Genomic DNA, 27,132 nt, shown 5'->3' on the forward strand with positions numbered 1-27,132 from the left:
GAGTTAAAAAATGTTTTTTTCTGAATGCGCTTATGGCGCTCTTAATAATTATATTTTGTAATCCGCAGATCACAAACGACTGCTTAATGAACCATCATCTCTGGAACTTGACAGTCGTAATAAAGTGCAGGTGGAGCACGATCTGGTGAAGACAAATAATGAATTATCAACGCAAGATGCTCCTGCTCCTGTATAGAAACAACATGGTCAGGACACAAACTGAAAAAACTCACCCCAGAATTGTAAGAAATAACTATGCGCAGCTCACTAAATTGGACTGCACACTGCCATTTCATACCGAAAGATTCTTCCAAAATCCAACACTTGAAAATCAAATTTGTAAGTTTTTATTTTTTATTTTTATGTGATTTAGTGATAATTTTGTGTTTTTTTTAGGATGACTTTGGACGACGCCGGATAAACCGCTCATTTGGTACGATCACTCTATTCAATCGTTGGATTGGATCCGATTTTGAAATCGGTTTCAAAATAAAATCCGAAAACTTTTTACGTGAAAAAGGCCGCCGTACAGCTGGATCAAAATTAATTTATAAGAGTTCCGGTCGCTTTTCCGCTGATTAGTTATTGAACTGAATTTCTGAAGCAACAAGGAAAAACATCAACGGCAATTGCAGTTCAGAATACACGGTAGGTTTCCCGCGGTGATAAGATTTCGGCCGACAATTTTATATTATTTTATTCCTTTTTGTTCTAAAATATCAATGAATTGCAGGACATCCATTATCATCGTTTACGGCCGCATCCGGATTGACTCTACGAATTGAGATTCTACTAATAAAAACCTTTCAAACAGTTTGCAGTTTAGGTTAAGACGTCGCCTCGCTTCCAGATGCGTCTACAAGCGTTTTTAAATACGCATCCTTCTAAGGAAATTCAAATACGCGAATAATATTAATGCTATTCGTGTTTCGAATTTCGACAAAAAATCAATGAGCGCCACCAAAGCAACACCATCAAAACCGCATAGTTTGCCTTATCTTTTAAAAATGGAAAAACTCAAATCTGCAATCGATTGCAATATCATTTTAAATCCATGCACTGCTTACGGAAGGTGCCACCACATTACCATATTCTTTGAACAATTCGAGAAGAAAAAATGCAACAATGAAGCTACACAACCGTAGGATTTTAAAGGATTCAAGAAAAGGTATTTATGAATTTATTCATTAAGAAGTAACATACATTTTTTTCCATGACGTTTGAATTTTTCAAATTTCAAATGGTTAAATATTTACAGTAATTTGTAAATTGTCCACATACATTAATTGTTGTTAATTGATAAATTTGAAAACAATTTTTAAAAAATAATTTAAAAAAAGCAAATCAACACCATAATCAAATTTTGGTTTCAAAGAGAAAAATTCTGTATGAAAAGAAACATTTTCATCTTAAAATGTTTTGTTTTGATGAACTCAGAAATACTTACATAAATTCAGATTTGGGGTTGAAAAAATGTTAAGTATTGAACAAAAAGTTGGTTAGTCCTTTTTTATAGATTCTGAAATCAGTTTTTTTTAATCCAGATAGTTTAAGTGAACAACTGAACTACCATTCATTATATTTCAGCTGTCTCATTTCTATTCAGAAATTACTTTTGTTCGTCTACAATTTTTTTAGTCCCACAATTGTGTTTTTTTCTGTGTGTGACCGACAAAAGATCGATTTTGGTTTTTGTAATATTTTCATTCAACTTATGTATTTCTTTTAAATCTTTCGCAGGAAAAGTACCCTGGACATGACCAGATCTCCGACAAAAAATAATGGTAATTTCCTATGGTTTTTCATACAAACAAAAGACGAAGACCCAGACGACGGTTACGGCGACCCCGAAGACCAGTTGAGCCAATCCGAAAGTTTAGCTGGCAGTGTCCGGTTGACGAAAGTAACAGCCGGGCTCGATTCCGAACAGGAAGATTAAATCAATCAAAGCTCTAGAAAAAGAAAGTCGAAAAACACATTATGAGACATTTTGGCAGGAATTTACTGTGAGTGCACCGTTTAGACAGAATTATTCTTTATGTAAAACTAATCGAACGCATAATATGTCACATTTATATTAATATATTTGATTTGTCATGAAACATATATATAATTAATATATTAATATAGTTATCGTATGCCATAGTCAATAAAATAAAATAACTTTAAACAAATTACAATACGAATCATTTCCTTTTTTCCTGTAAATCTTGAAAAGATCTTTGAAAGATACATTGTATCGTTATAAAAACTTAAAATGGATTATATGACAACGATTACATTTATCGTTCTGCTTCATTTTCTAAAAAAAATCTCTAGAAAAAAGCAAAAAAAATGAATGGTTACTCTACTTAACGACCCGTTCGCTGTATCGTAGAGTGCGTCCAAACGATTCCATTCCATGAAAAAAAGACTAGCTTAATCGTACATTAATAATCCAAAACTATAAAGTTAATCTTTCGTGTGTCTTGGGAAGAAGATAATGGAAATCGTTATTGTATAATACCGATCTATGCGGGATGTTCGTTCTTCCCCCTCGCCTGATGCTGATTTCAACTGACGCGCGTCCAGCACCTTGACCGTGGGAAGACCAGGGTCTTTGAATCGGCCAACCCCGGAGTTCACAAGATCATCGACGGTCAAACCCTCTTCGGTTACCACTCCGTCGATTTCCACGTCACGAGCGGGAACGTATACGCGGTATTCGATCGTAAACTTCGGGTCACAAGCAATGGCATTTGCTTCCTTCAGGCTACCAACAACAATGCGCATCTTGTGCGGTCTCATCGGCTGGTAGCTGATTACGGAAGGGTAAGATCTGTCGAGGTCTCGGGCGATGGAAATCACATTAGGTGATTTCCCGTTCATTTTGGACCGGATATAAACTACCCAGGGCCCCGTCGATTCAGGTTGGTAAACCCGACGGCGAGGGGGCGGTTTAGGCAGCTCGTTAACTTCTTGAGGGGCTGGTGATGGTGGGGAGTTGCCAAACACAAAGGGAACTTGAGGGTAAGGGGTCTGTGGGAGGGGGGAAGGAGTATCTTCCGTGTCCGAGAGGTACATCGGTTGAATGATGATATTTTGGGAAGACTGTTGTTCCAAAAGATATTCTTCGGAGAGATCGTCCTCTCTAAAAGGAGGATGCATGCCTTCCTCGTCGCCGTCATCCGTTAGTCGGTTGCTTTCCGACATAACGGGCAAGAGTGGAGAGTCAAAACCTTTATAAAAAAAAACTCAAACAAAATTTTGTTTGAGAAAAAAGAATAAAAAAAACTAATATAAAATATAGTAGGAACAAAAGAAAAGGAAAATATAAATAAAAGATATAAATAAAACCAAAAAGAAAAACAAAACTTTTTTGGAAAAAAGTATAAAAACCAAAAAAAAAATATTTCGAGCCACCCTAGTTGGTCGAACCACTCTAACACAACTGGTTTCGAACGAACAACGTGGTTTCCTATCGGTCTATTATGACGATTGACCTTGCTGGCTGGCAATCGTATACAACAGCGGGGCCTTTTGTTTTCGGCTGATGATGGTCTTCTGCGATGCCGCGCACAAAACTTTATCACTTTCGGGTATATCTGATAACAGAGTGCCCTAACGGAACACACATCCGGATGATCAGGGCAAAATTCTTCACACACTATGCTATTTACGGAACACTAGCAGGAGCAACGAAACACTACCGCTTGTGGCGAGTGATGTGGAACGAATGGGGTCGAAAACATGACTACGTGACATTTAATTTTTGGTGTACAAATTTTTTACTTGACATTTGCTGTAATAATCAATGAATCTTCGTTAACTTTCAAGGAAAACAATTAAAAATAACAGGTTTTGTTAATTACAGGTGATTTATTTTAAAGGTTGCAGTTTTCAGTGACACGTAATAGTAAAAACAAATTTCTGTGCAGGTATTTAAAAAAAAAAACTATTTCAAATCTGTCCACGTGGACATCCGGGGAGGGGGGTAGGGGTTTGCCAAATGTCCACGCTTGTCCACGGAGGGGGAGTAGGGGGTCAAAAATCTCATTTTCCTGTCCACGTGGTATCTGAACGGCCCCAAATGTTGTGTAGTCTGTGGCCCGCTTAAGATTTCGGACCAATCGAGCAGCTTTTTTCCGAGCCACAATTCCCAAAAATTTCCATCGATTTTAGAATTTGTTTTTTCTTTCAGTGCTAAACTTTGGCGCTCGAAATATGTTCCACAAACATTTGAACTGTCAAAAGCAAATTGTTATTTTGTTTATTCCCGTTTTTCCCAACGTTTTTCCAGCTTTTCAAGAGGCAATTTTATTTTTTTTGGAATTTCGCATTGTTTCCAAGTGATATATTGTTAATAAGTGGATGTGTTGCACTATGGATGCTGCCCTTGAAAAGTCCTGCTTGGAGGGAATAAGTCACACCGTTATTGATTCCAACGCAAAGGTAGGATTCGAAATCATGTAATTTCATGAAAATTTTCAATTTTGGCTCCAGATTTCAGTTCGCTCGATCTCCAACAACTATGGACTCAACTTCGCCGATGCCGTTAAGATCCTTCAAAAATGGATCGATGCTAATGGCAAAAAGAACAAACTTTCGAAAGAGTTCATAGTTCGGGGCATCGATGGCAGGGAGTCGTCAAAAGGGTGTCCCTTCATTACACTGGCCGATGAACGGAAGCTAAAATCGATTCAAACTAAGGCCAACGATGTTACCAGTGTACTGTACTCAGTCGAGGTTGCAAGCGAATCCGGTCGGAGGATCACTGTTCCCGATGAACAAGATTTCCGAATGTAGGTTATCGGGTTAGTCATAGTTTTCCTAAATGAGTTAATCTTATCTTCTTGTACAATTTCAGGATTAACCTTCCGTTGAAAACAGAAAAACGAGATGTTAAAGTATTCACTCCAGCTGAAACATCAGCTGTTGTCAAGCAGGAAACCAAACCAAAAGTAAATTATTTGTTTGGTTCGTCCTCGAGCACGAGTTCTAAAGCCCCGATCAAATCGGAACCAAAACCAACAGCTTCGGAAGTTAAACAAAGCTCGCCCACCAAAAGTGCACCGGTGACTAAATCAAGCTCCCCGCAGAAATCTCCATCCAAGAACTCACCTGGCAAAAAATCTAACAACAAGAAACCGGTCTCGGGAAAAGCTTCAATCGCTTCATTTTTCTCCAATCAACCCACCAAAGCTGCGAAGTCGTCTACGGCTTCAGCACCTGAGGTAAAAACAGAAAAAGTTTCCCCCAAAGTAGAACCGAAAGTCGAAACACCCTCTTCGGTGGAAAAGAAAAAATCGGAAGAATCGGAACAACCCCGCTGGAAGCGAATGATTTCCGATGAATCCGAAGGCGATGACGATGTTGTTCCGAGCACGCCGCAAGAAAAGAAGGAACCCAAAAAACGTGGTCCAGCTAATAAAAAAGTGGCAACCGCGAAAAAAGTGGCAGCCAAAAATGCGAACCCGAGCAAAAAATCCCGAATTATGCAGATCGAAGATTCCAGCGAGGAAGAGGAAGACGATGAAGATAAGAAGATGCGAGACCGGGAGGAACGTCAGGTCAAATTAGAACTGAGCGAAGATGAGGACGTTGAAATGAAGACTACCAATGGTGCCGCAAACGTGGACCTCAGTCCGGAAAAACCAGTCGAGAACGACGCTAACCATAACAATAAGAAAAGAATTAGGGTCAAGAAAGAGGTGACCCGAACTTTCATGGATGAAGAAGGTTATTTAAGTAAGTTGAACACAGTCTAAAACACTTTTAAAAGTCGTTCTGATTGTTCATTTGGTAAATTCTCCTTTACAGCCACTGAGAAGACGTTTGAGATGGTGTCTGCTTCCGAAGATGAAGCCGATGATACGACCAGTAAAACTTCCGGAGGCGGGAAAAAGGCAGGTTCCGATTCGGCTGCCGAAACGAAAGGTAAAGTCGATTCAAAGGAAAAGAAAACAGCTAGCAAAGTGACACCTCCAACTCCAAAAACAAAACAGGGTTCGATTATGAGTTTCTTTTCAAAAAAATAATTTGTCTCCTAAATGTTGTTATACGGACAATGGATTATTTTGTATTTCCCAGTGTTTAGAGTTGGAAGGTTAGTAAACTTTGTATAAATTGTTCAATTACGTGACCTTGTATTGTAAGCGGAATAAATCATTGGTTAAAATTTATCACGGTTGTTGTATACGCATTCTTCCGTTTTGGCACTTGTAAACATTTCTAATAATTTTAACGTAACAAGAAAAGAGCAAAAGAAAAAATCATGAAACCATGAAATTGATCCCATCTAGAAGCGTTTAATAAGATAGCCCTTTATCTTAACTGGTTCCCAAACATAGTAGACAATAGTTTTTTGGTGAGAAATATTTAAATACCTATACGTATTCTTAAGAATAATTACGTTTCTTGGGAATGAATAAACCAATTGGTTTAAAATCCAAAAAAAAATTGCGTTTCTTTTGAGAGCTCGACTTTTTAAGAGAACCGCATTAGATTTTTTTGGCATGGTTAAGTAGAATGGATACATAATTTTGTTGTGTATGAAGTAATCTAGAATATCGCAGACACCAGATGGTTTTCGTGATCGTTCTGCCAACATTGCGGTACTCTATCAAGCGATGGCGATCTTGCAATTGAAATCACTAGCTCATCAGGACTCCCAGTTGAGGGATATGTACTCTGCATCGTTCACAAAAACCGGCGAAGAGAGAGTAGCTGCTAAACCAACAACGAAACCTTCAGACGTCAGGTGCTTTAATTGCTCTGGGATGGGACACATATCAGCATCTTGTCCTGAACCAAAGCGAGAGATTGGATCTTCAAACGTTCTTCAGCGAACGGTAGACAATGTGCAACTCGAGATCCCATACACCCAACCTTCGGGTAGTGCTCATATCACCTCTTGTCTGCAACTCCGATTCTCTACCTCCCCGTGGTGCTAGCTGGGGTGCGAGCAACCTTAGCGGAGATCGGGTACCCCACCCCGGTGGATGCTATGGTCGCATGCAGACTGAGTCAGGCTTCGTACGCGCCTGTTCTCCATGTCAGGGGCGGCGTGCGGAGTGCAACAACGTCCTGGTGGTGTTCGGGACCCAAAACTGCAACATCACGACGGTTCACCTGCGAGATAGTGGGGCTAGCTGCGAGCCTACAAAAAACAAGAGCAACGAACAACAAATTTTGGATGGAAATCGGCAAAGACCCACGCGACGAAAAGGGACTAGCGACTGGAAACTTGGAACATGGAACTGCCGATCTCTAAATTTTGTGGGCTGTACCCACGTGCTCTCCAACGAATTGAAGAGCCGCAAATTAGACATCGTAGCGCTGCAGGAGGTATGCTGAAAGGGCTTCACGGTACGAACGTACCCAGATGGTCGTGCCATCTACCAGAGCTGCGGCGACACACACGAGCTTGGAACAGCTTTTATAGTGATGGGAAAGATGCAAAAGTGCGTGATCGGGTGGTGGCCGATCAACTCACGAATGTGCCGGTTGAGAATCAAGGGCCGGTTCTTCAACATCAGCATCTTAAACGTGTAAAGCCCTCACCTAGGAAGTACCGGTGACGACAAAGACGAATTTTACGCGCAGCTGGAGCGTGAATACGACCTTTGCCCAAAACATGATATCAAGATCGTCATCGGAAATTTTAATGCTCAGGTCGGCCAGGAGGAGGAATTTCGCCGCCTTCAAACGAATGGCCGTACATAGTACCAGCACCGCCTTCCACACAAGTACACCTGGTGATGACCGTATCAAACGCAATCACAGATCGACCACGTTTTGATTGACAGCCGGCACTTCTCGGACATCATCGACGTCAGATCCTGTCGAGACGCCAACATCGAGTCAGACTATTATCTGGTGTTGGTGAAGATGCGCCCAAAACTCTCCGTAGTGAACAACACACGAAACCAGCGCCCACCTTGGTTAAATATCGCGCGACTGAAGCAACCTGAGGTCGCAGCAGACTACGCGCAATCGGTCGAAGCAGCGTTGCCGGCAGAGGGCGAGCTTGACGAAGCTCCTCTCGAGGACTGTTGGGATACCATCAAGACAGCCATCAACAGTGCTGCGGAGTACGTCATCGGTTATGTGGAGCGAACTCGACGGAACGACTGGTTCGACGAGGAGTGTAGGAGGGTGATGGACGAAGAGAATGCCGCGCGGGCGGCAGTAGTGCAGAGAGGCATCCGTCGAAATGTGGAAAATCACCGACAGCGGAAGAGGTAGCGAGTCCGAATTTTCCAGGAGAAAACGCGCTGGCTGGAGGAAGAGGAGCTCGAGCAGCTGCATCGTTCCCAAGAAACACGAAAGTTCTATCAGAAACTCAACGCATCCCGCAATAGCTTCGTGCCGCAAGCCGAAATGCCGGGATAAGGACGGGGGCATCCTGACGGACAATCGTGAGGTGATCAAAAGGTGGAAACAGCACTTCCATGAACACCTGAACGGGGCACATGCAGGACATTAAGCCACTGCCAACGATGAGCGAAGTTAAGGAAGCCATTCGCCAGCTGAATAGAAACATGTCGGCTGGGAAGGATGGCATCCCAACTGAGCTCATCAAAATGGGCCCGGACAAGTTGGCCGATTGCCTACATCGGTTGATAGTCCGGATCTGGGACATTGAACAGCTACCGGAGGAGTGGAAGGAGGGGGTAATATGCCCCATCTACAAGAAGGGCGACAAATTGGACTGTGAGAACTACCGAGCGATCACTGTCTTCAATGCCGCCTACAAAGTGTTGTCCCGAATCCTACTCCACCGCCTAACGCTAAAAGCAAACAGATTCGTGGGAAGTCACCGGGCCGGCTTCATGGAGGGATGGTCTACGACGGACCAGATATTCACATTACGGCAAATCCTCCAAAAATGCCGGGAACACCAAGTCCCTACGCACCCTCTATTCATCGACTTCAAAGCCGCATACGACACGATCCACCGATGGATGGAACGCAGTGCTGTGTGCGGATTTCGGGTAAATTGTCGAGTTCATTCGAATCGCGCAGGGGGTTTCGACAAGGTGATGGTCTATCCTGCATGATGTTCAACGTGGCGCAAACTGAATCGCGAAGCAGGTAGGATTGGATTGATGATTAACACGTCCAAGACGAAGTACATGCTGGCGTGCGGATCCGAGACCGACCGAACCCGCTTGTTCAGTAATAACAAGGTCACGATCGACGGCGACGAGCTGGAGATAGTCGAAGACTTTGTCTATCTCGGCTCACTGGTGACGGCAGACAATGAAACCAGCCGTGAGATCCGGCGGCGAATTATCAGCGGAAGTCGTGCCTACTATGAACTCCACAAGCAACTGCGGTCGAGAAGACTTAGCCTTCGCACGAAATGTAACCTGTATATGACGCTCAATAGACCGGTTGTTCTCTACGGGCACGAGACAGGGATATTGCTCGAGGAGGACCTGCGTACACTCGGAGTATTCGAGCGACGAGTGTTAAGAGCCATCTTTGGCGGTGTACAGGAGGACGGAGTATGGAGGCGAAGGATGAACCACGAGCTCGCGCGACTCTACGGCGAACCCAGTATCCAAAAGGTGGTGGTGGTGGCTGGATACGCTGGGAAGGACATGTAGCGATAATGCCGGACGACTGTCCTGCAAAACAGGTGTTCGCTACGAATCCGGTAGGAACAAGACGAGCGAGGTGGTTAGACCAAATGGAGCGTGATCTGGTGAACGTGGGGTGCCCGAGAAGTTGGAGAACGGTTGCCATGGACCGAGTGAATTTTAGGAATTATGTTCGTCAAGTTATGTCGTGAGACGGAATACTATGTAAATAAATAAAAATAAATAAAACGTTCTTCAAATTTAGAGATTTGTTCTATAGACAAACAAAGGGGGCACCAATGGGAAACCCTCTGTCTCCATTCTTGTGTGAACTGTTTATGGCTCATTTGGAAAAGACTCCTTAAAATCAAAATCTATTACCTGAAAAATGGTGAAGATACGTCGATGACAATTTTTGTGTAGTAAACATAGATTTTCTTGAAGAACGTCCATAAACGGTTTGCATAAGAATATCTATTTCACTTGCAAAATAGAAAAAGACGGAAATTACCTTTTCTGGATGTTCTGGTAAGAGTAGATGAACTTACTTACTTACTTAATGATCCCGCTCTGATCCTCCGGTGCTTAGGGCCGTGGTAAAAGACCTCCACTGTTGACGATCCGGAGCCAGCGTCTTCACTTGGTCCCAGTCAAGATTCTCGTCGACAGTTCGGACTTCAGCGGCTAGGCTTCGCCGCCACGAGTTTCTGGGTCTGCCTCTTCTTCGATGACCTTCTGGATTCCAATCTAGCGCCTCTCTGCAAATCTCGTTTTTATCTTTCCGCAGCGTGTGCCCAATCCATCTCCACTTACGTTCCCGAATCTCGATTTCTAGCGCCCTTTGATGACACCGGCGATGCAGTTCCTCATTCGAGATCCAGTTGCCAGGCCACCAAGCGCGGATGATGTTCCGCAGGCAGCGATTCACAAAAATTTGCAGTTTTCGCGTCGTCACCGCATATGTGCACCAAGTTTCACACCCGTACAGCAATACGGATTTGACGTTTTTTTTTTTTTTTTGATTGATGGCCCGCCACACTCCCCCACACCAAAAAACTCAATTTGAGCCTCCTGGTAATGGACACATCAGTTCTCGGCACGTCTGGCAGCTAAGATAAAAGAATTTAAGATCGCGTTCAAAATTTACTCATGCCGAGAACTCAATTTTTTTTTATTTAATGTGCGAGGTAATGTAACTTTAAGCAAAACAAATAACACTAAAAGTGAATCTCAGTGGAAAAAGTTTCCTTTTAAGAGATCCACTTAGAAAAAAGGGAATTAAATTAAATAATTAAATAACTACTTATACTAATACTAATACTAATACATATAATTATAAGCAAAAAAAATTAAAACTTATAATTAGGATTGATTAAGGAAAATATATAAAAAGCTGGCTAAGTTGTTGGTCGCGTATTAGCTAATATTTCTTTAAAATGTTGTATAGATTTGGTCTTAAAAATGTTCCGACTATTGGTGTTTTTAATATGCTCTGGAAGGTTGTTATACTTTGTAGGACCTATAAAAGAAATTCTTCGTTGCCCGAGGCTAGTAAACGATCTGCATCTTAAAAGATGATTAGCTTGCCTAGTGATATGAGAACGTACACCGGTGGCTGGACGTTTGAGTTGAGGATTCGGATCTTAGTTCGTAGAGAGATCTGGCGTGACCGCCAAATGTTTCGGAGACTCGCAAACGCAAATCGGGCTTTTCTGATCCGGGTTTCGATTTCCTTCTTGGTACCACCATCAGGCGTAATCTGACTACCAAGATGCTGGAAGCACTCCACTGTCTCAACCTGTTGTCCAGCCACCACGAAATTGGAACGATTTTTTGTGTTGATTTCCATCGACTTGGCCTTTCCGACATTGATTTTGAGACCTGCTGCCTTTGAGCTTTCGGTGAGGTCGTCGAGTTTGCTCTGCATGTCTTGTTGTGTTTGGGCGAGCAAAACAATATCGTCTGCCAGGTCAAGGTCGTTCAGTTGCTCAATTACTGAAGGATTCCACGGCAATCCTCGGTTTGGTCTACAGTCAATCAATCCAGTCAAGATCTCATCCATTACGATGAGAAAAAGCAGCGGTGACAAAATACATCCTTGTCTCACTCCAGCAGTTACCGGGATTGGTTCGGACAAGACACCGAAAATGCCTCGTACTGTGCTTCGATGAGATGGACTAGTTTCTCTGGGACCCCTCGTCGTCTAAGAGCAGCCCAGATGTTTTCGTGGTTCAGTCGGTCAAATGCTTTTTCGAAATCAACGAACACCAGCAGAAGAGAGTCCTGGAATTCGTTGATTTGTTCCAGTATTATTCGTAGCGTTGTGATGTGGTCCACACATGATCGTCCGGATCGGAATCCAGCTTGTTGCCGTCGGAGTGTAGCGTCGATTTTCTCCTGGATCCTGTTCAGGATCACTTTGCAGAGTACTTTAAGGGTTGTACAGATCAAAGTTATGCCACGCCAGTTACCGCACTCTGTCAGGTCTCCTTTCTTCGGGACCTTTACAAGGATACCCTGCATCCAGTCGGCCGGGAATGTTGCAGTATCCCAAATGTCAGCGAAAAGACGGTGCAACATTTGTGCTGACAAGGCAGGGTCGGCTTTGAGCATTTCAGCAGGAATGCAATCGATTCCAGGCGCTTTGTTGGATTTCATGTCCTTGATAGCCGCTTCTATTTCAGCCAGCGAGGACGCTTCCGAGTTGACGCCATTAATGCGACTTACTGTGGGCGCCTCGAGCTGCGGGTTCTGTTGGCCATTGTTATTTGTAACTCGGAAGAGTTGTTCAAAATGCTCAGTCCAACGCTTGAGCTGATCTGTTCGATCTGTCAGCAGCTGACCTGCTCGGTCTTTCAGCGGCATTCTTGCATTAGTCCTTGCACCACTAAGGCGGCGAGATACATATATCATATAATAATCGGATATCTCCAATGGCGGCGGCTCTTTCTCCCTCTTCGGCTAGGGAGTTTGTCCAGGCTCTCTTGTCTCGTCTACAAGCTCGTTTAACTGCCTTTTCCAGCTCCGCATATCGTAAGCGGGTGGATTCCACACCACTGTTCTTCGACTGTTCCGTCTGTCGGCAGCTCCGAGGCTCGGGATTCTAGCTGTTCAACGTATGCCCTTTTCACCTCTGGATTCCCCAACCGGCGGACGTCTTATCGACACCCGACTTTCGCCTCGCGCCGTTGGACACGTGCAACTCTCAGTCGTATCTCGCCAAGGACGAGGTGATGGTCAGATGCAATGTCTGCGCTTCGTTGTTACATTGCATCTGCATATTTACAATGCAGCGCTCTCGATTCGACATGACACTGACCGACACTGCATGCAAGCAGAAGTCTCAAACAGTGGTATTGATTTTAATGTCCCAGCGAAAAACGGAGTGGATTAAGGTCATCAGATTTAGTGGTGCACGTTTCTATAAATATACATTTTGTTTTATTTAAAATATCGAACATAACGCAAACAAATTGCATCAAGTTTCCATTACAGTATAGGAAGAAACCACCGCTTTCGTTTTTTTCTTCTTTCCATGTTTGTCATTATTGGTAATCGGTGTATGCAAAGTACCTACCACACTGGCTTGGATTTCGTATTTTATAAGAAACGTTTCAGTAACGATTATGAGACACGGGGAATTTTCCACACTCGGTTTCCTTAATTGCTACACTTTAAAACACATTTCGATTTCCCTATAGGTCAAGCATGGGATTTTTGTTGTTGGGTTTCATTTGAAGAAATGTATGCTTGACTCTTTGTGTTGGTTTCTAATTTATATCACTAGTTTGATTATCGAGTGTTTTCAATTGAACTTTGTTAGAAAAACTAGTTTGCCTTTGTATGTCTTCTCTATAGGTGCTTGATTTTTTTTTTCAAAGGGTATGGTAGTGGTTAAGTTTCCACGAAGTAGATAATAATGGAACATATGAGATAATGTCCGAAATAACTAACACGCTCCAGACTATAAACTAATATATACAATAAAAATAATCACTGCAACGATCCATGCGTAGTGATCGCTGTTGATAGATATAGTTTTTCGAGTTGAAGAAAGGCTCAGAACGAGGTATTAAATTAAAGATTCATTCTAGAGGCAGTTGCGTTGATTCGATTGAATTCAATGCTAAAGGTAAATGTCGAAAGTACGTTTAGGTAATATGGCCGCTCAATATTTACAACAACAACGACGACATCCGGTTGACGCCATTTCCATTTTTCCGTTAGTTTTTTTTTACGATCTGACCCTAACCAATGAATTGCGTCAGGTCCGGGAATTGGAAACCTTGGAAGCTAACCGGGATGGCCGTTTGCTGTTGAACGACCCGGGACCGGGCAACCCGCGTAGGTTGTTGCCGCTGGAGGTTCAGCTGCCGGCCTTGAGGAGTACCACCACCACCATTCTGCAGGAACAAACCGCACTGGGCGCTGCAAACGTCATCGCGCAGGATCACATCCCGTGCCCACTCGCGGGCCAACTGGGCACAGTCGGTGATGCGGAGCGACGCGCACTGAGGCTGTTGGGAATGGATTAGAAGTACGACGGATTAGTTGGGTTAGTTAGGGTTGCTAAGATCAAGAGTGACTTACGCCTTCATTTGTACAGATACAGCTGGTGCAGGGCGAGGGGAATGCCGAATCCCCGACATTGACTTGTTTGCCACCGATGTGACAGCCTTGCACCACATTCTCCCTCCAGGCGCTGAGATCAATTTGTTGCATGGAACTGCACGGAACACGTGGATTGCTGAAGAAGGCATTACAAGAAAAATGGTAAGTTTTGTTTACATATAAAATGCCTTCAGTTATGCAATACGCCTCGAGGTATGTGTATGCAATAAGGCGAATTTTAAGACTACTCACAGGAAGTTGCTTGGTAGATCCAGAGCCGCACGTTGCATGTCCCCCTGGATATCTAAATTCTCACAGATAATTCTCGACAGAGTAGTTTTACGAAGTTCGGCCAGCTGGGCTTCCGTGAACTTGGTTACCGCATCATCGTTCTCATACCTAACGCGAAAGACAAATTTAGGAACCATATCTCCACGAATTAGAGTCAAATAATTTCTTACCAATGACGATCGCATTTGCGCAGCTGCCGGAACTGGATGGCGATGATGCAGGCAAAGGTCGGACCGACCAGACCACCTTGCAGCGGACGTTCGGACATACCGCCCGGGAACAGATCGATGTCGTCTACGCTGGAATAGATACGCTTCAGACGGGAGATGACCTCCGGGGGCATTTCTCGGCTCAAGTCGTCCCAAGTTTGAGCCCGCTTCAGGTTGCACAGAGCCCGGTAGTTGTTGTACGAGGGAATACCGTGATCGCGGGCACGCTGAATATTCAAGGCAACCAGATCGACTCCCGAGAATGGGATGCGACGATCTTCGAACAGATGGTTGGTAACCTCACCGGTGATGAACTGATCCAGGGTTTCCATAGGGGTGGCAACCAAACCGCGAGATATTTCGTCGATCAATCCAGGGATCTGCAGGAACATGTCCATCTTGAAGAATCCATCACGCAGTAGAATTGGTGGATCGATCGGCTGATGTTGTGGACTTAAACGAGGAATATGTGGACGAAGAAGAGAATGTCCAATACGGAAGGCAGCAGAGGCAAATTCAGTCACGATAGCAGGATTACAAGTTGGATTGTAGTCTTTGTAGTATCCCTGAGGCAGCAGCTTCAAGCCGTACAGATTAACAGCGTTCCAACTGAGGATACGTGGCAAGAACTCGTTATAAGTAATGTGCTGGTTTTGGGCAATGACGATACGACGAGCATGTTCGTACAGCTGATCACCACTCCAATGTGGATTCACACCACGAAGACCTTCGACAATGCGGTTATGCTCACGCAGGAATACCGTGTGGATGGCAGTGAGGCCAGGTTGTTCGGAAGCACGTCCATCACCTGCCGCGAAACAGTATCCACTTGCTGATTTACATTCCGGATGAATTGGTGTTTGTGGAAGCAGTTCCTTTCCTCGAATCGGGTGTATTGTGGAGTTCATTCGTCCAGAGAACCCTCGCAGTCCCTTGCCAATACAACCATTCTCTCCGTAAACCTGAGACGCATCCAGGAAAGCCGTATTCTGATTAATCTGTTCACGAGGACCCAGAGTCTGCTGACCAGGAAGTGATCTCATGAATGGGAAGCAGAGCCGTTCCCCGCTAGTTACGTTCAGTTCCGGGTAGTAATGATCACGTGGTGGAACTGGGAAAGGGTTACATTCGGGATGAACAGATCGAGGAGAATCGCAGGATCGGCAGCTGGGAATAGACTCGTGGAAACCTTTGTGAATCGGTGTCATGGTAAGATCGTGATCCAAAAACTGCGCGTACTGCATAACCATAAGAGAATAACGAGTGTGCAGGTTTGAGATGTCCGGATGAATCAGGGAAGAAATGGTTCGTGGATTAGGCAGCGGCGCTCCACTGATCGAAATGCTGCGAGGCTGAGAAATTCCATCATCGTAAACCGGTGGCAGCAAACGTGCGAAAACTGTCAGCGATTGGCCTAATTCTGCGTTGCGTAGATTGTTACAATGACCCGTGAGAGTTCGGAAAGGAGTTGCCGTATCACAGGGAGCTTCCAAGTTCTCACACTGGGGCTCCAAGTTGATGGGAGAAATCGAACCGGAGATGAATTGGTTGACGTCAATAGTTTGAAGGGCATTGCTGAAATCGTCTCCGCCAAAAGCTCCCAAATTATTGGTGTCGAAGACTTGACGTTTGCGACGGCGAATTCTACAATTTAAAACGATTTTTAAGAAGACTATTTAAAAAGATTTGTTCAATGAAACTTACGAATGGAGTGAGTTTATAATCTCGTTTGAAGCCAGCTCGAAAAGAAGTGAAGAATTGGCAATGATAAGTGCATTCTTGTTGGCTTTGCTGAACGAGGCTGCTGTTCCTGCTGGTGACTTGGCATCGATTCCTCCATCTGAAAATATAATTATCAATTAAAATCGAAGGAATTTTCTAATCAAAACTTCGACACTCACTATTCTTCCACGATTCGTACTCAAAACGCTTCCGTTCGTTCAACTTATCCTTGGCCTTGTTGATGGCTTGGTTGATAACGTCCAAATCCAGTTCAGCCAGCTCCGGTGGCGTAGTGGTAGGTGCGTCAAGGATCTCTTCAACGCTTTCATCGACTTCGGATCTCCATGGGGTTAAATCCAGACCAGAAAGCTGTTCACAGTTCAGCCTAGCGTTCAGGTACGGATCTTCACGAATGAAAGCCTTTGGCTGTGCCCGAAGAACTCCCTTAGCCTGGCAAAGCAAACCCGACAGGGTAACCCGTCGAATGGCTTGAAGTTGCGGTAGATTCAGCGATGACGGAGGAAGATCATTTTCGTACCAGAATCGATCGCTGCTACGAAGATTGGCAAACTGGATAGCTAACAGACAGGTTAAGGTGGGACCGAAAACTGTTCCAAGGGTTGCGGTTTCCGAAAGACCTCCGATCAAAAGGTCAATATCTTCGGCGTCCCTGTAATTAAAAAAACATGTAAGTAAACATTCTATGAACAAGACATTCCATAAACCTACTGGTAGATCCCTTCCAGAGTCTTCCTTTTTTCGGGAGACAGCCCGAAATATTCCATGTCGTCAAAGGTTAACTTCGATCCATAGGGAATGCCGAAACGGGCTTCGCACAGGTTCAGAGCCTTGTGGTACGAGGGCACACCGTGATCGCGACCCCGTTGGATTGCCAGCGCAATGGGAGTCCACTCGTCGTTGAAGCTTGCATGGTCCGGTATGTAGGTTTGCTGCATCGCAGGGCTAGAGATCAGAATTTCGGCCGAAGCTGACTCGTTGTACATATCCGGCGGAAGCATACTGAGGAATGCCGGAATCGCACCGACGGCAACTTCGTTGAAAACTCCGCCACGATTGGACGATGAATAGCCGCTGTAGTGTTTGCCGTTTTCGAGTCTGTGGATAAGATAATAAAACAATTAAAGAAAAGCTGTTGAAAAAACCTTTTTCTTCAGATTACCTCAAATCAGGACTGTTGGAGATTTGACTTCCCAAAACGATAGGCAGGAACTCGTTATAGGTGATATGCTGAATTTCGGCGATGATAGCACGGCGAGTTTCGTAGAACAAGGTCGTGTCACTCCAGTCCGCATTTAGTTTAGATAGCTCATCGGCAATGCGATTGTGTTCCTTCAACAGAATGGTGTGCAGTGCTCCGATTGCCCCAGGTTCGTTACATCTTAGACAGGCCTTGATATCGACCTTACCATTCGAGAAAGTCCTCACCGCCAAAATTTCTTTCTCGGTGTTTCCATAAAGGCCGGAGCCATCGAGAAAACCGGAAGCTGCATTCATCTGGTCCCGGTGTTGGAACTCACAAGACGTTGGGTCATGAGACGGAATGGACCGTTTGTACTCTTTGCATCCTTCTCCCATTCGCACGAAACATTGGATGATCTCGTCGGTTGCAGCGCTAGCTGAGGTATCGTTTCGGCAGCACCGGAAGGTTGAGTGTGGGGACAGGATCTGGACCAGATCGTATGCCAAAAGTTGACCCCAGGCAGGCAGCATGGCAGTTACATGTGGATGAACGGCGTTTAGCTGTACAGACTTCTGCATGTGATCGATAATGCTGTCCGGGGTAGGCAAGGCGTGGGAGCCTACCGAAGTGCGAGGTTTTAGCCGTTCTGGAGGGATATGGAAGAGAGCGTCGATGTTTGGCGTAATTAGATCTTCGTGATATTGTTTGATATGCAGTATTAAAAAGCTATGCATAGTTAAAAGTTAAATGCAGGGAGAAATTTTCCAATGAATATGAAATCGTATTACAAATGATAATAAATTTATAAATACACTGTAAATTGCGAATTATTCTTATGGCAAAATGATCATACAAACGGTCATTAGAAGTCGGCCAGTCGTGATAAAAAGTCAGCCAGGTTCACAAAATCTGAATGTGTACTGCAAAGATGCAGTGAAATGTAGCTACAAAAATTTTGCTGGGGTATTCGCACAGTTTCTTTAATATTTTAGAGCAAATAGGTCAAAATAAAGTTCATTCAATAGTAAGGATTTTAACAACGCTCGTCCCATGTTAAATTTATGCTATTTCAGAAAATGTTTCCTGGCAGAAGTTTATAATCCCTTAAATTCCAAGATTGTAGAAAAGTAAGAGTGGCTCCAGAGATAATAGATGAAAAATATAACTTAGTGTGTTTAGCAATTGTGCAAACTAGTTTTGGCGATTCTATTTTTTTCCGAGTAAATTTAATTCAATTCGAAATTCATAATGTCGCAGGTACTTCTTGTAGAATTGATTGTACGTTTATGATTCAGCTACGAAATGCAAGCTATTCTTACTAAAATTGTTGTTTATTCATCAATCGAGCCATCAGTCGGTTCTGTGCTACTTTTAAATAATTGCTTTAAAGAAAATTTCCAGTTGAACAAATAACCTTATATCTTTATGGATAAATAACTTTATATCTTAATGGATAACCAACACATGCGTGTTTTTGAAAAATAAAGGTAGAACTCTTAAGGTGGAGTTGAATCAAAACTTTGGATTTTTCCTTTTTCTATTGCAATTAGTGGAATGACCCATATGTATAAGAGTGGCTCCAGAGAGTTGACTGTTGAACAAATTTACTTTGGCATACACCCAATCACGAAACAGAATGCAAAATGCAATTGTCTGTCAGAAGCAGATGAGAGCAAACTGCCGTTCAGTGGAAAGGTAGAATTATTCTTATCTATAGAAACGATAAATCTACTGGCAACGGAATGGAAGTCTCTAAAAGTTGTCTATTTGGGTAGTTCAAGAAAAGATCGATGTCCCTCAGTGTGGATGGCAAATATCCTTAAATCAGCTTGTCCAGTGGAAGAGAGTGCTTTTTTCGTCTGCTTCCCCCAAGCTGTACAGGGAGAAATAAATCGCATTGCAACCAAGAGTTAGATTGTCAACACATAAGAGTGAGTGAGAGCATTCACATCCGCTGATGAAGAGAAATAGTTTCTCCAGAAAAATCAATTGCGCATTGTGTTGAGGAGAAAAGTGCTGACACTATTTTTTTCATGGTATGTTTACGAGAAAAGACGCTGCTCTCCGAACCAGAGGTGGCAGAGGTGTACTGATTTTTGAGAAGCCGTCCTAATTTTTCAAAAACTCTCGAACTAAATAAAAATCTTGATTTTTTTTCTTCTTCTTCCTGATTTTTTGACGAAACCACCAGGAACCTCTGCTCCGAACACCACCTATGACAGTTATTTTTGCAAGAAAAAAAAATCCAAAACAGCAGAGGGTATGGTAGCCACAAGTATAGATTTATCTTAAAAAGTACAGAGTTTTTCTTTATTTTCGGTACAAATTCTGTCCACACAGAAGAGAGATTTCAAGAATTTGGTTAAGATTGCTGTTTCAATATAGGAAAAAGAAACCATATCGATTGAACATTCCATAAAAAAACAGAATTCAGATTCATATGAAAGTCGTCAAATATGAGAAATAATAACACAGTTTAAAGTAGCCTGCGGATTTTAAAACAACTTTTAGATAATTAATTAATTTTGCTTATTGAAAAATTGAGAGAACAGAAATGGTATCGCTATTTTTTTTGTGGCTTACGGCTCGTGTAAACTAGAATAACGAGTGGAGCACGATCTGCGAAATAGATTACACTCGGAACTTGAACTGAAAACAGTGTAGTTTTCTCCCGACCAACCACTCAGAATCAAAACCATATCTACACCCACGAATCAGCCTCAACTCCAAAAATGATCTTCCTTGGTGGTGGAATTGATGGAATTATCGTCATAAGATACTATGCCAGGCCAGCGTTAACAACATATGTTTGTCTGAAAGAAACCAAACAAAACATATCCCATATCCTATCACAAGACAAAGTAGGATGGAAACAATCAGCCAGCATAAATATTGTCAAATGATGTACCGAGCACTGTCAGTGGTAGTATGTAAACCGACGTTAGAAAAAAATTCTTTGTTTCCAATCCCAGACAAACAACCACCGGCTAAGATGTCCAGCAGTAAGCAACTGTACGTGTGTATATAAATTTATAGATTCATACAAAGTTTTCATATAATGGTAACAAAATGATGAAATAATTTTTCACATCGTGAGATAGTTTTTCAAAATATTTGATTCCCATAGAAATGTCAAAAATCGAGCAAAAGATGTACAAATTTTAACATTTTCCGATTTCGTAAAAAACTTTCCCCAATATAACGGATTGGCTTAATGATATCACCTACCAACTTTATATTTCTTTGATCATACTACAGGGTCCGGCAATTGAACTGCTACAAAACTTTAGGAGTGATTATTACGAAGTATACAAAACCGAGTTAGATGACACCTTGTCACATTGTTAACATTATGGCTAAGATGTCAGAGGATATTTTTGTTAATTTTGTAATCAAGTGTTTTTTTTGTAAAAATAGTCCTCGACATTCGAACCTTAACGTAGTGCTTTGATTGCCTAGTTCCAGGCTGTGAAACGGTAGAAAGACATATTTCGTGAATTGTCCAATGAGTGTATGTATTTTTTTAAATTTTGGCTCGCACTTGGAAGATACCTGGAGATCAGAAGTACCCAAGCTACAGTGGCGACACCTACCATGGTGAAGATCATCAAGATGCACCCTGAGAGAATTTATTTGCGTAGTAACACTAAATTGGCGATAGATTTTAATACACCGGATCAAAATCGCCGTCGGATCTTGGAAGATGATCTTTAGGCCCAGCCTTACAAGATTCTAAGATTTCAAGACCTCTCATTTGAACAGAAGCAAGAGCGGGTAGAAAGGGCGAAGGCGCAAACGTATTAAAGGCCACAAGACGACAGAAATCTGTCTTATTAAAGGTCTGGGTCGGAATCGCCCGTACTTTCCTGGTGCAGATCAACCGAACACCCTGAAGAGGTGTAGATCAATCAATTTAGGTATCGAAAACAGGGAATCCAAAAATCGTTATCCTCCGATAGAATTTGCCGATCAAAATACCCGTGAGAGAGATTTTCATCCTCAAGAACACTATACCTAGCGCTTATCAACTTCAATTTTTCTCCCGATAAGTTGCCCTTTCCGATTCAAATTTATCGTCTCTTGTAACGTTAAGGATAAGCAACAACAATTTGCTGGCACCCAAGGAGGACACCAACAATTGCTTGATGCACAAGGTGCCGGGCCGACCCGACCGGTAGACGCACCAACAAAAAATACCAACAATCGCACGGGGCGCACATCAAGAAATCTGATGCCCACTAGAGCAAAGTTCGAACGAGTTATCTTGATCGGCATTGGAAAGGGATGAGAAGTCATCAGTTTTTAAAATTTATCGCTAAGTGTTACACAAGTGATAAACCAGTTATCATTATCAGATCGGTTCGATTTGTTTCCCTGCCCAAATTTGGTTGGCTGGTGGTTTTTCAGCAGAACTTCACATTGGATTACCAAAGAAAGAGGTCCCAATTTTTGTGTGCGAATTTTTTTTCGAGGGTTAATCTCGAGTACGGAGTGGTCGGGGAGTTCGCCGGACCGGAACCCTATGAATTTGGCTGTCTTGCGTATACAGAAGCCTGAAGTGTACTCCACAAAACATGACGGGTTGGAAGTTCTGAAGCACCATCTAGTTGAGTCCTGGGATAAAATACCACAAAAACCACCTGCGGTCTTTTTAGAATATGTGCCTTGAGCTTCTGCAGCGAATTGTAAAGCTCAAAGACAAAAAAATCGAAAGATGCCAATGGATTTTGAAAATATGATCTGTTTTGTTGTAATTCGTATTAAATTTGAAAGAAAAAGTTTTTGTTTTGATCAAATGATTTGTCAGTTCAATGTAGCACTTCAATTGCCGGACCCTGTATACCAACACTGCTGGTGTAAACTTATTTTTCGAACAATCATCCATTTTGTTAAATAAATATTTTTACAATTCAGTTACCAGTCTGAGCTTAAATGCATCAATATGCAAATCAACGATTCACCTTTTAAATCTCGTTCCCATGTGCTGGGATATCATAGTTCTACATCACGCTTTTTTATGTATGTAAGTTGGTTTTTATTTGTGATGGTCTCATGAGGCCCATTTGGGTCCTCCCTCCACCCCATACGCATCATTTGAAGTGGGAGGGACAATTTATCCTTTGGATATTTGTTTACACAGTTCTTTGTCATTTTCTGTACTACTTGGTCGTCTTATCAACTCCCGCGTATGTCCATCACTGTACAGATTATATGGCTGATATCATATTTCCATCACATTATTAAGATCCCATTTGGGATTCTTGCATATCTTAAAAATTTGTCTTCACATATAGTATTGCCATTCTTTTGAAGCTTTTTATATTTAAATGATCTTTGATGTCTTGCGGCAAGCTGTTATACATCTTCAATCTGTTGTAGAATATAGATCGTTTCGTCATTTCTTTCTTAGCAAATGGAAGTCTAAAATCACATGCCCTTCTCGTATTGTAACTGTGAATATCGTTTCCAAACTGTAGATCTCGAGCCAAATATGAAGGTAACATTCCAATTTTCATTTTATGGACAAACATTAGGCTATTATAAGCAATTCGTTGTTTCACAGACAGCCATTTAAGCATGTCAAGCATAAGAGCACTAGGCGTGTACCGGTTGCAACGTGTCACAACTCTCATAATCTTATTTTGGATTTTCTGCAATCGCTTTATTTGTGTGTCTGAGGCTTGAAGTAGAATTGTAGAACAGTAATCAAAATGTGGCATAATTACTGACTTCACATAAATGATTTTTGACCAGAAAGTCAAATACCTATTTATTCGACAAAGTATACCATATTTTATCCATCATGGGTGCACGGATTCACCGCAGTTTCTGCCTAAGTATGTGCTCACATGCATTCTTTAGATAATTAGGTTTGCCAAATCTCCAAAGCAACGCGTACATCATAACCGGACCCCATGGCTTCGTATGAACTGTTATGGATGAATATTTTGTGTTGATGTAGATATATTTTTGGAAGAACGAATCAATCATGTGGGCTAGTTTACTTACAGGTATTCCGGCATCCGTGTATATACCTGGCCAGCTGGCCAGGCTGGCTGACTGAACATTCTTTTTTTTCCCCTGTAGGGGAGAGCCCACTGCGACCAGTAGTTGATCTATTGTGGTGTTTATCCCGCGTTACTATATGCTGTCAGGTTCACCTGCACTATTGATTAGAGTGACAGTTGATTGCTGACTAAGCATTTTATCCCAATCGGGTATAATATCAAAGATGTATGATATAACCTTCTTAGGGCTGATATGCAACCATATGTCTTGTGCGCTTATTAACTTTGCCCCAAGAACACGCTCTCTCCTCTTAAGGAGGGCGCAGCAGTTGCATAGAAGATGCTCTGCAGTTTCTTTTTCGAACCCGCAGAACCGACAGTCATCGTTCAGAATTATGTTTATCCTTTTGAGATGCTGTTTTGTAGGACAATGTCCGGTCAAGAGACCTGTGTAAGTACTTAATTCGTGCTTACTTAAGTTCAACATGTTTTTTGAAAGTCGTGCGCTTTGTTCAATGAATCTTTTTGCCTGAGTTGCTCCCTCCGCTGTTTTCCAGTTGGAAACAATAGTGGTGCTTTCCCAGTTCTTGAGCTCCATAGTCAAGGCACTTCTCGATACTCCGCAGAAAGGTTCAGGTCCAATCAACAGTCCCTGAGATCCTTCCCTAGCTAGTTGGTCTGCTTCTTCGTTCCCTAGGATACCGCAGTGGCCTGGTACCCAGAATAAAGATACTCTGTTCCTTATGGCCAGGTTTCTTAGTGCAACTATACACTCCCAAACTAGTTTGGAGTAACATGTGAACGTACTTAGTGCTCGGAGAGCAGCCTGGCTGTCAGAGAACATGCAGATACTTGTGTACCTGTATCCCCTTTTCAAACAGGCTAAAGTGCATTCTAGAATTGCTTGAATTTCAGCTTGGAATACTGTTGGCCAGTTTCCCATAGGAATTGAGATCCTGAGTCTAGGTCCGAAAACCCCTGCCCCAGTTCTTTTATCCATTTTTGACCCATCAGTGAAGAATAGGATCGATCTGGGAGGAACCGCAGGTCCACCTGACTCCCACACGTCCCTATCATTGATAGTTACATTGTATGGTATGTCTAGGTTGAAAATGGGCTCCATCCAGTCATCATTTTTCACAATAAGTGAGTTTAATTTAAATTTCTTTAGGATTTTGAGGTGTCCTGTAAGATCTCCTTCATAGAGAGTTTTGTGTTTGGAGAATCTCAAGGCACTACGTTCCGCCTCTAACTCAATGAATTGATGCAGAGGCAGAATATTTAGTAGTGCATTTAGAGCCTCATTCGGTGTGCTTCGCTTTGCGCCAGTTATAGCTAGCGTTGCTAGTCTTTGGAGCTTCGCTAGTTTTTTCTGGGCCGTAATTTGCATAGTTTTGGTCCACCATACTAAGGAGGCATAAGAGATTTTGGGTCTTATAATAGCTGCAAATATCCAGTAGATAATTTTCGGCTGTAGTCCCCATTTTTTCCCTACTCCTTTGAGGCAGACCCATAGAGCTGTTGTAGCCTTAGCGATTACAGCGAACATTCTTATTATATAGTCAGTTATATGAGGAAGCACATCTTACCTGTCAGCCACTAATGGGATTCGAACCCAAAGTTTTCTTGCTGATACCGGGAATCGAACCCAGTACGCCTGGCATACCAAAACCAGAATCGCGCCAGCCTATCCGCTAGACCACATCGGCGCTTATGATCATTCTACATCATGCTTTTTTTAATTTAAAAATTTCATCCATCTAAACATTATTTTTTATGATTATAGCTAGTACATTTCTTTGAAGTATTTTTACCCCTAAATGTATGCTTTTTTTAAAACTTATGCTTTTCCATTTATGCTTTTTCTTCAAACACATTTTTGACAGAAAAAATGTAAAATCTAACTCAAACAAAATAAAAAATTACTGCAATTGGTTCTTTATGCGTAATGACATCACAAATAAATAAAAAACTATAAATTGTCAAACGTTTTCATTAGATTTATCATCAAAAACAAAGTTTGTTGTAACTTATCCCTTTTCCTTAGTAGGGTGAAAATCGCATGTTTTTGTGAATTTAAAATAACTGGTGAAACCAATAATAGTTCTGACTACGTCAATTTGATATCCCATCAACCTTAAAAACTTTGATGTACAAGCGGTATGATTATTAGTGGACAACAAGTTTTTGGAAACCATTTAAGTTGAGAAGTGTTGCGTTATGCCCCAGTTGATAGTATATGATGTTCATGGATTTTGTTGATTCGAGAGTTTAAAACTTTGCTCAGAATTCAATGCAAATCCAGAATTTTTATGAACAGTCCACATTCTTTTACATATTAAAAAAATCGGTCAAAAAATGGAAATAAATAAAAATTAAAACAGCCCTAGATTACGATCATAAAATCAGTTTCAAATTACTTATCAATGTTACGAAATCTTTGCAAGATTTGCAGTTTCGAAGGTGATTGAGTTAATTTTTTTTTGTCACAGAATATGTGTAACAGATCATAAATTATTGTATCAAATTGTCACAAATTTCGTAGTTATTTTAATTTTACTTAGGGTGTTAATATTGGGCTAAATTTTTAAATTTTCATTTTAAGAAATTCTATGACATTTGGTAATGCTGGATCAGTGCACAGCAAACGCCACGTTTAACTCGAAAAGAATTAAGATATTTTTGTCAAAAACATAGAATAATTGTTTAAGATGTGATAAGAATTATTTCAAATTTTTTATTTGATTGCAGATTCAATTCACAGAACATGATCTTCAAAATCAGTTAAAAAAAATTCATTTGAAGCATCTAGCATGAGTTTCTGCTTTCAATGTTCTACTCTTCTCGGTAAAGTGAAGGTTTGGGATTCACATTCAATATTCATATTTATAAACAATACCTTCATTTCTATTTTTAAAACAACCAATATAGAAAACGGAGTACAGTGTTACAGCAATTTCGGTGTCTTCGTAATAATTTTAAACTGATTTAAGATAATTTACATGTTTTGAATCTTTCTTTAGACCTTTACTTTGACTTTGTTGCAGTTTAACTAAAATCAGTCGACGAAAATTGTGGAAGTAAAACATTGAATATTTGTTTTTATAAATTTCATTATGATATAAAACAACATAACAGTTTCAGAGATTCATGTCTTGTAAGAAATAAATATTAACATTTCATTTTTAATTAACTTATTAAAATAATAATTATCCTTGACACTACTGGAGGACGTTTCTATGATTTTTAAAATGAAGACTTTAATAGTGAGATCTTAATCCACCGAAATTGTTCTTATTATATTTATAGAACCATAAATGTCAGCTTTGCATTGATTTAAATATCTCCAGACGAACAACATATGGTTAAGATTAAGCAGCAAATTAAACGAAGAAAAAAAGAAATTGGAAAAATTTCTACACAAACCCTCAGTTTACATGAAATTTGGAAAAAAAATCTTATATAAACTTTTTTTCAAAAAATCCAGCACAAATTCTTCTCGTCATTCATGACCGTGAAAAACT

The 27,132-nt window shown here is 41.7% G+C and overlaps 2 protein-coding genes and 1 long non-coding RNA gene across 5 annotated transcripts in view; 2 read left to right on the forward strand and 1 right to left on the reverse strand.

Moving 5' to 3' along the window:
• LOC129744000 (uncharacterized) lies at positions 1 to 1,125 on the forward strand. Its single transcript, XR_008736772.1, has 3 exons — positions 1 to 339; positions 397 to 648; positions 734 to 1,125. It is a non-coding gene; the product is annotated as an uncharacterized LOC129744000 (long non-coding RNA).
• Positions 1,126 to 4,237: 3,112 nt separating this feature from the next.
• LOC129743995 (DNA polymerase delta subunit 3-like) lies at positions 4,238 to 6,161 on the forward strand. Its single transcript, XM_055736274.1, has 4 exons — positions 4,238 to 4,431; positions 4,483 to 4,781; positions 4,847 to 5,727; positions 5,800 to 6,161. Exons 1-4 carry the CDS (start codon positions 4,351 to 4,353, stop codon positions 6,015 to 6,017), a joined length of 1,479 nt encoding a protein of 492 aa, XP_055592249.1. The 5' UTR covers positions 4,238 to 4,350; the 3' UTR covers positions 6,018 to 6,161.
• A 6,823-nt stretch (positions 6,162 to 12,984) lies between these two features.
• The window catches only part of LOC129743992 (uncharacterized), a 157,342-nt gene continuing 143,194 nt past the window's right edge, over positions 12,985 to 27,132 (reverse strand). For 2 of the 3 annotated variants that reach the window (XM_055736268.1, XM_055736269.1), the window contains exons 4-11: positions 17,580 to 18,246; positions 17,129 to 17,515; positions 16,579 to 17,069; positions 16,382 to 16,517; positions 14,639 to 16,321; positions 14,430 to 14,576; positions 14,157 to 14,313; positions 12,985 to 14,083 (exon numbers count right to left, since the gene is read on the reverse strand). In XM_055736268.1, the coding sequence (XP_055592243.1) occupies positions 13,814 to 14,083; positions 14,157 to 14,313; positions 14,430 to 14,576; positions 14,639 to 16,321; positions 16,382 to 16,517; positions 16,579 to 17,069; positions 17,129 to 17,515; positions 17,580 to 18,246 (3,938 nt within the window). In that variant the 3' untranslated portion in view covers positions 12,985 to 13,813. Of the gene's footprint in view, positions 14,084 to 14,156; positions 14,314 to 14,429; positions 14,577 to 14,634; positions 16,322 to 16,381; positions 16,518 to 16,578; positions 17,070 to 17,128; positions 17,516 to 17,579; positions 18,247 to 27,132 lie in introns of those variants that run through there. The other variant, XM_055736270.1, reaches the window with a different exon arrangement.

The sequence above is a fragment of the Uranotaenia lowii genome, chromosome 2 (assembly GCF_029784155.1).
Source record: "Uranotaenia lowii strain MFRU-FL chromosome 2, ASM2978415v1, whole genome shotgun sequence".
Classification (NCBI taxonomy): domain Eukaryota; kingdom Metazoa; phylum Arthropoda; class Insecta; order Diptera; family Culicidae; genus Uranotaenia; species Uranotaenia lowii.

Bases quoted from the DNA above. Each gene is read 5' to 3' on its own strand.
- LOC129743995 (XM_055736274.1), top strand. From the start codon at position 4,351: ATGTGTTGCACTATGGATGCTGCCCTTGAAAAGTCCTGCTTGGAGGGA. The intron at 4,432-4,482 runs GTAGGATTCGAA...TTTTGGCTCCAG, and splicing joins TTATTGATTCCAACGCAAAG to ATTTCAGTTCGCTCGATCTC. The intron at 4,782-4,846 runs GTAGGTTATCGG...GTACAATTTCAG, and splicing joins GATGAACAAGATTTCCGAAT to GATTAACCTTCCGTTGAAAA.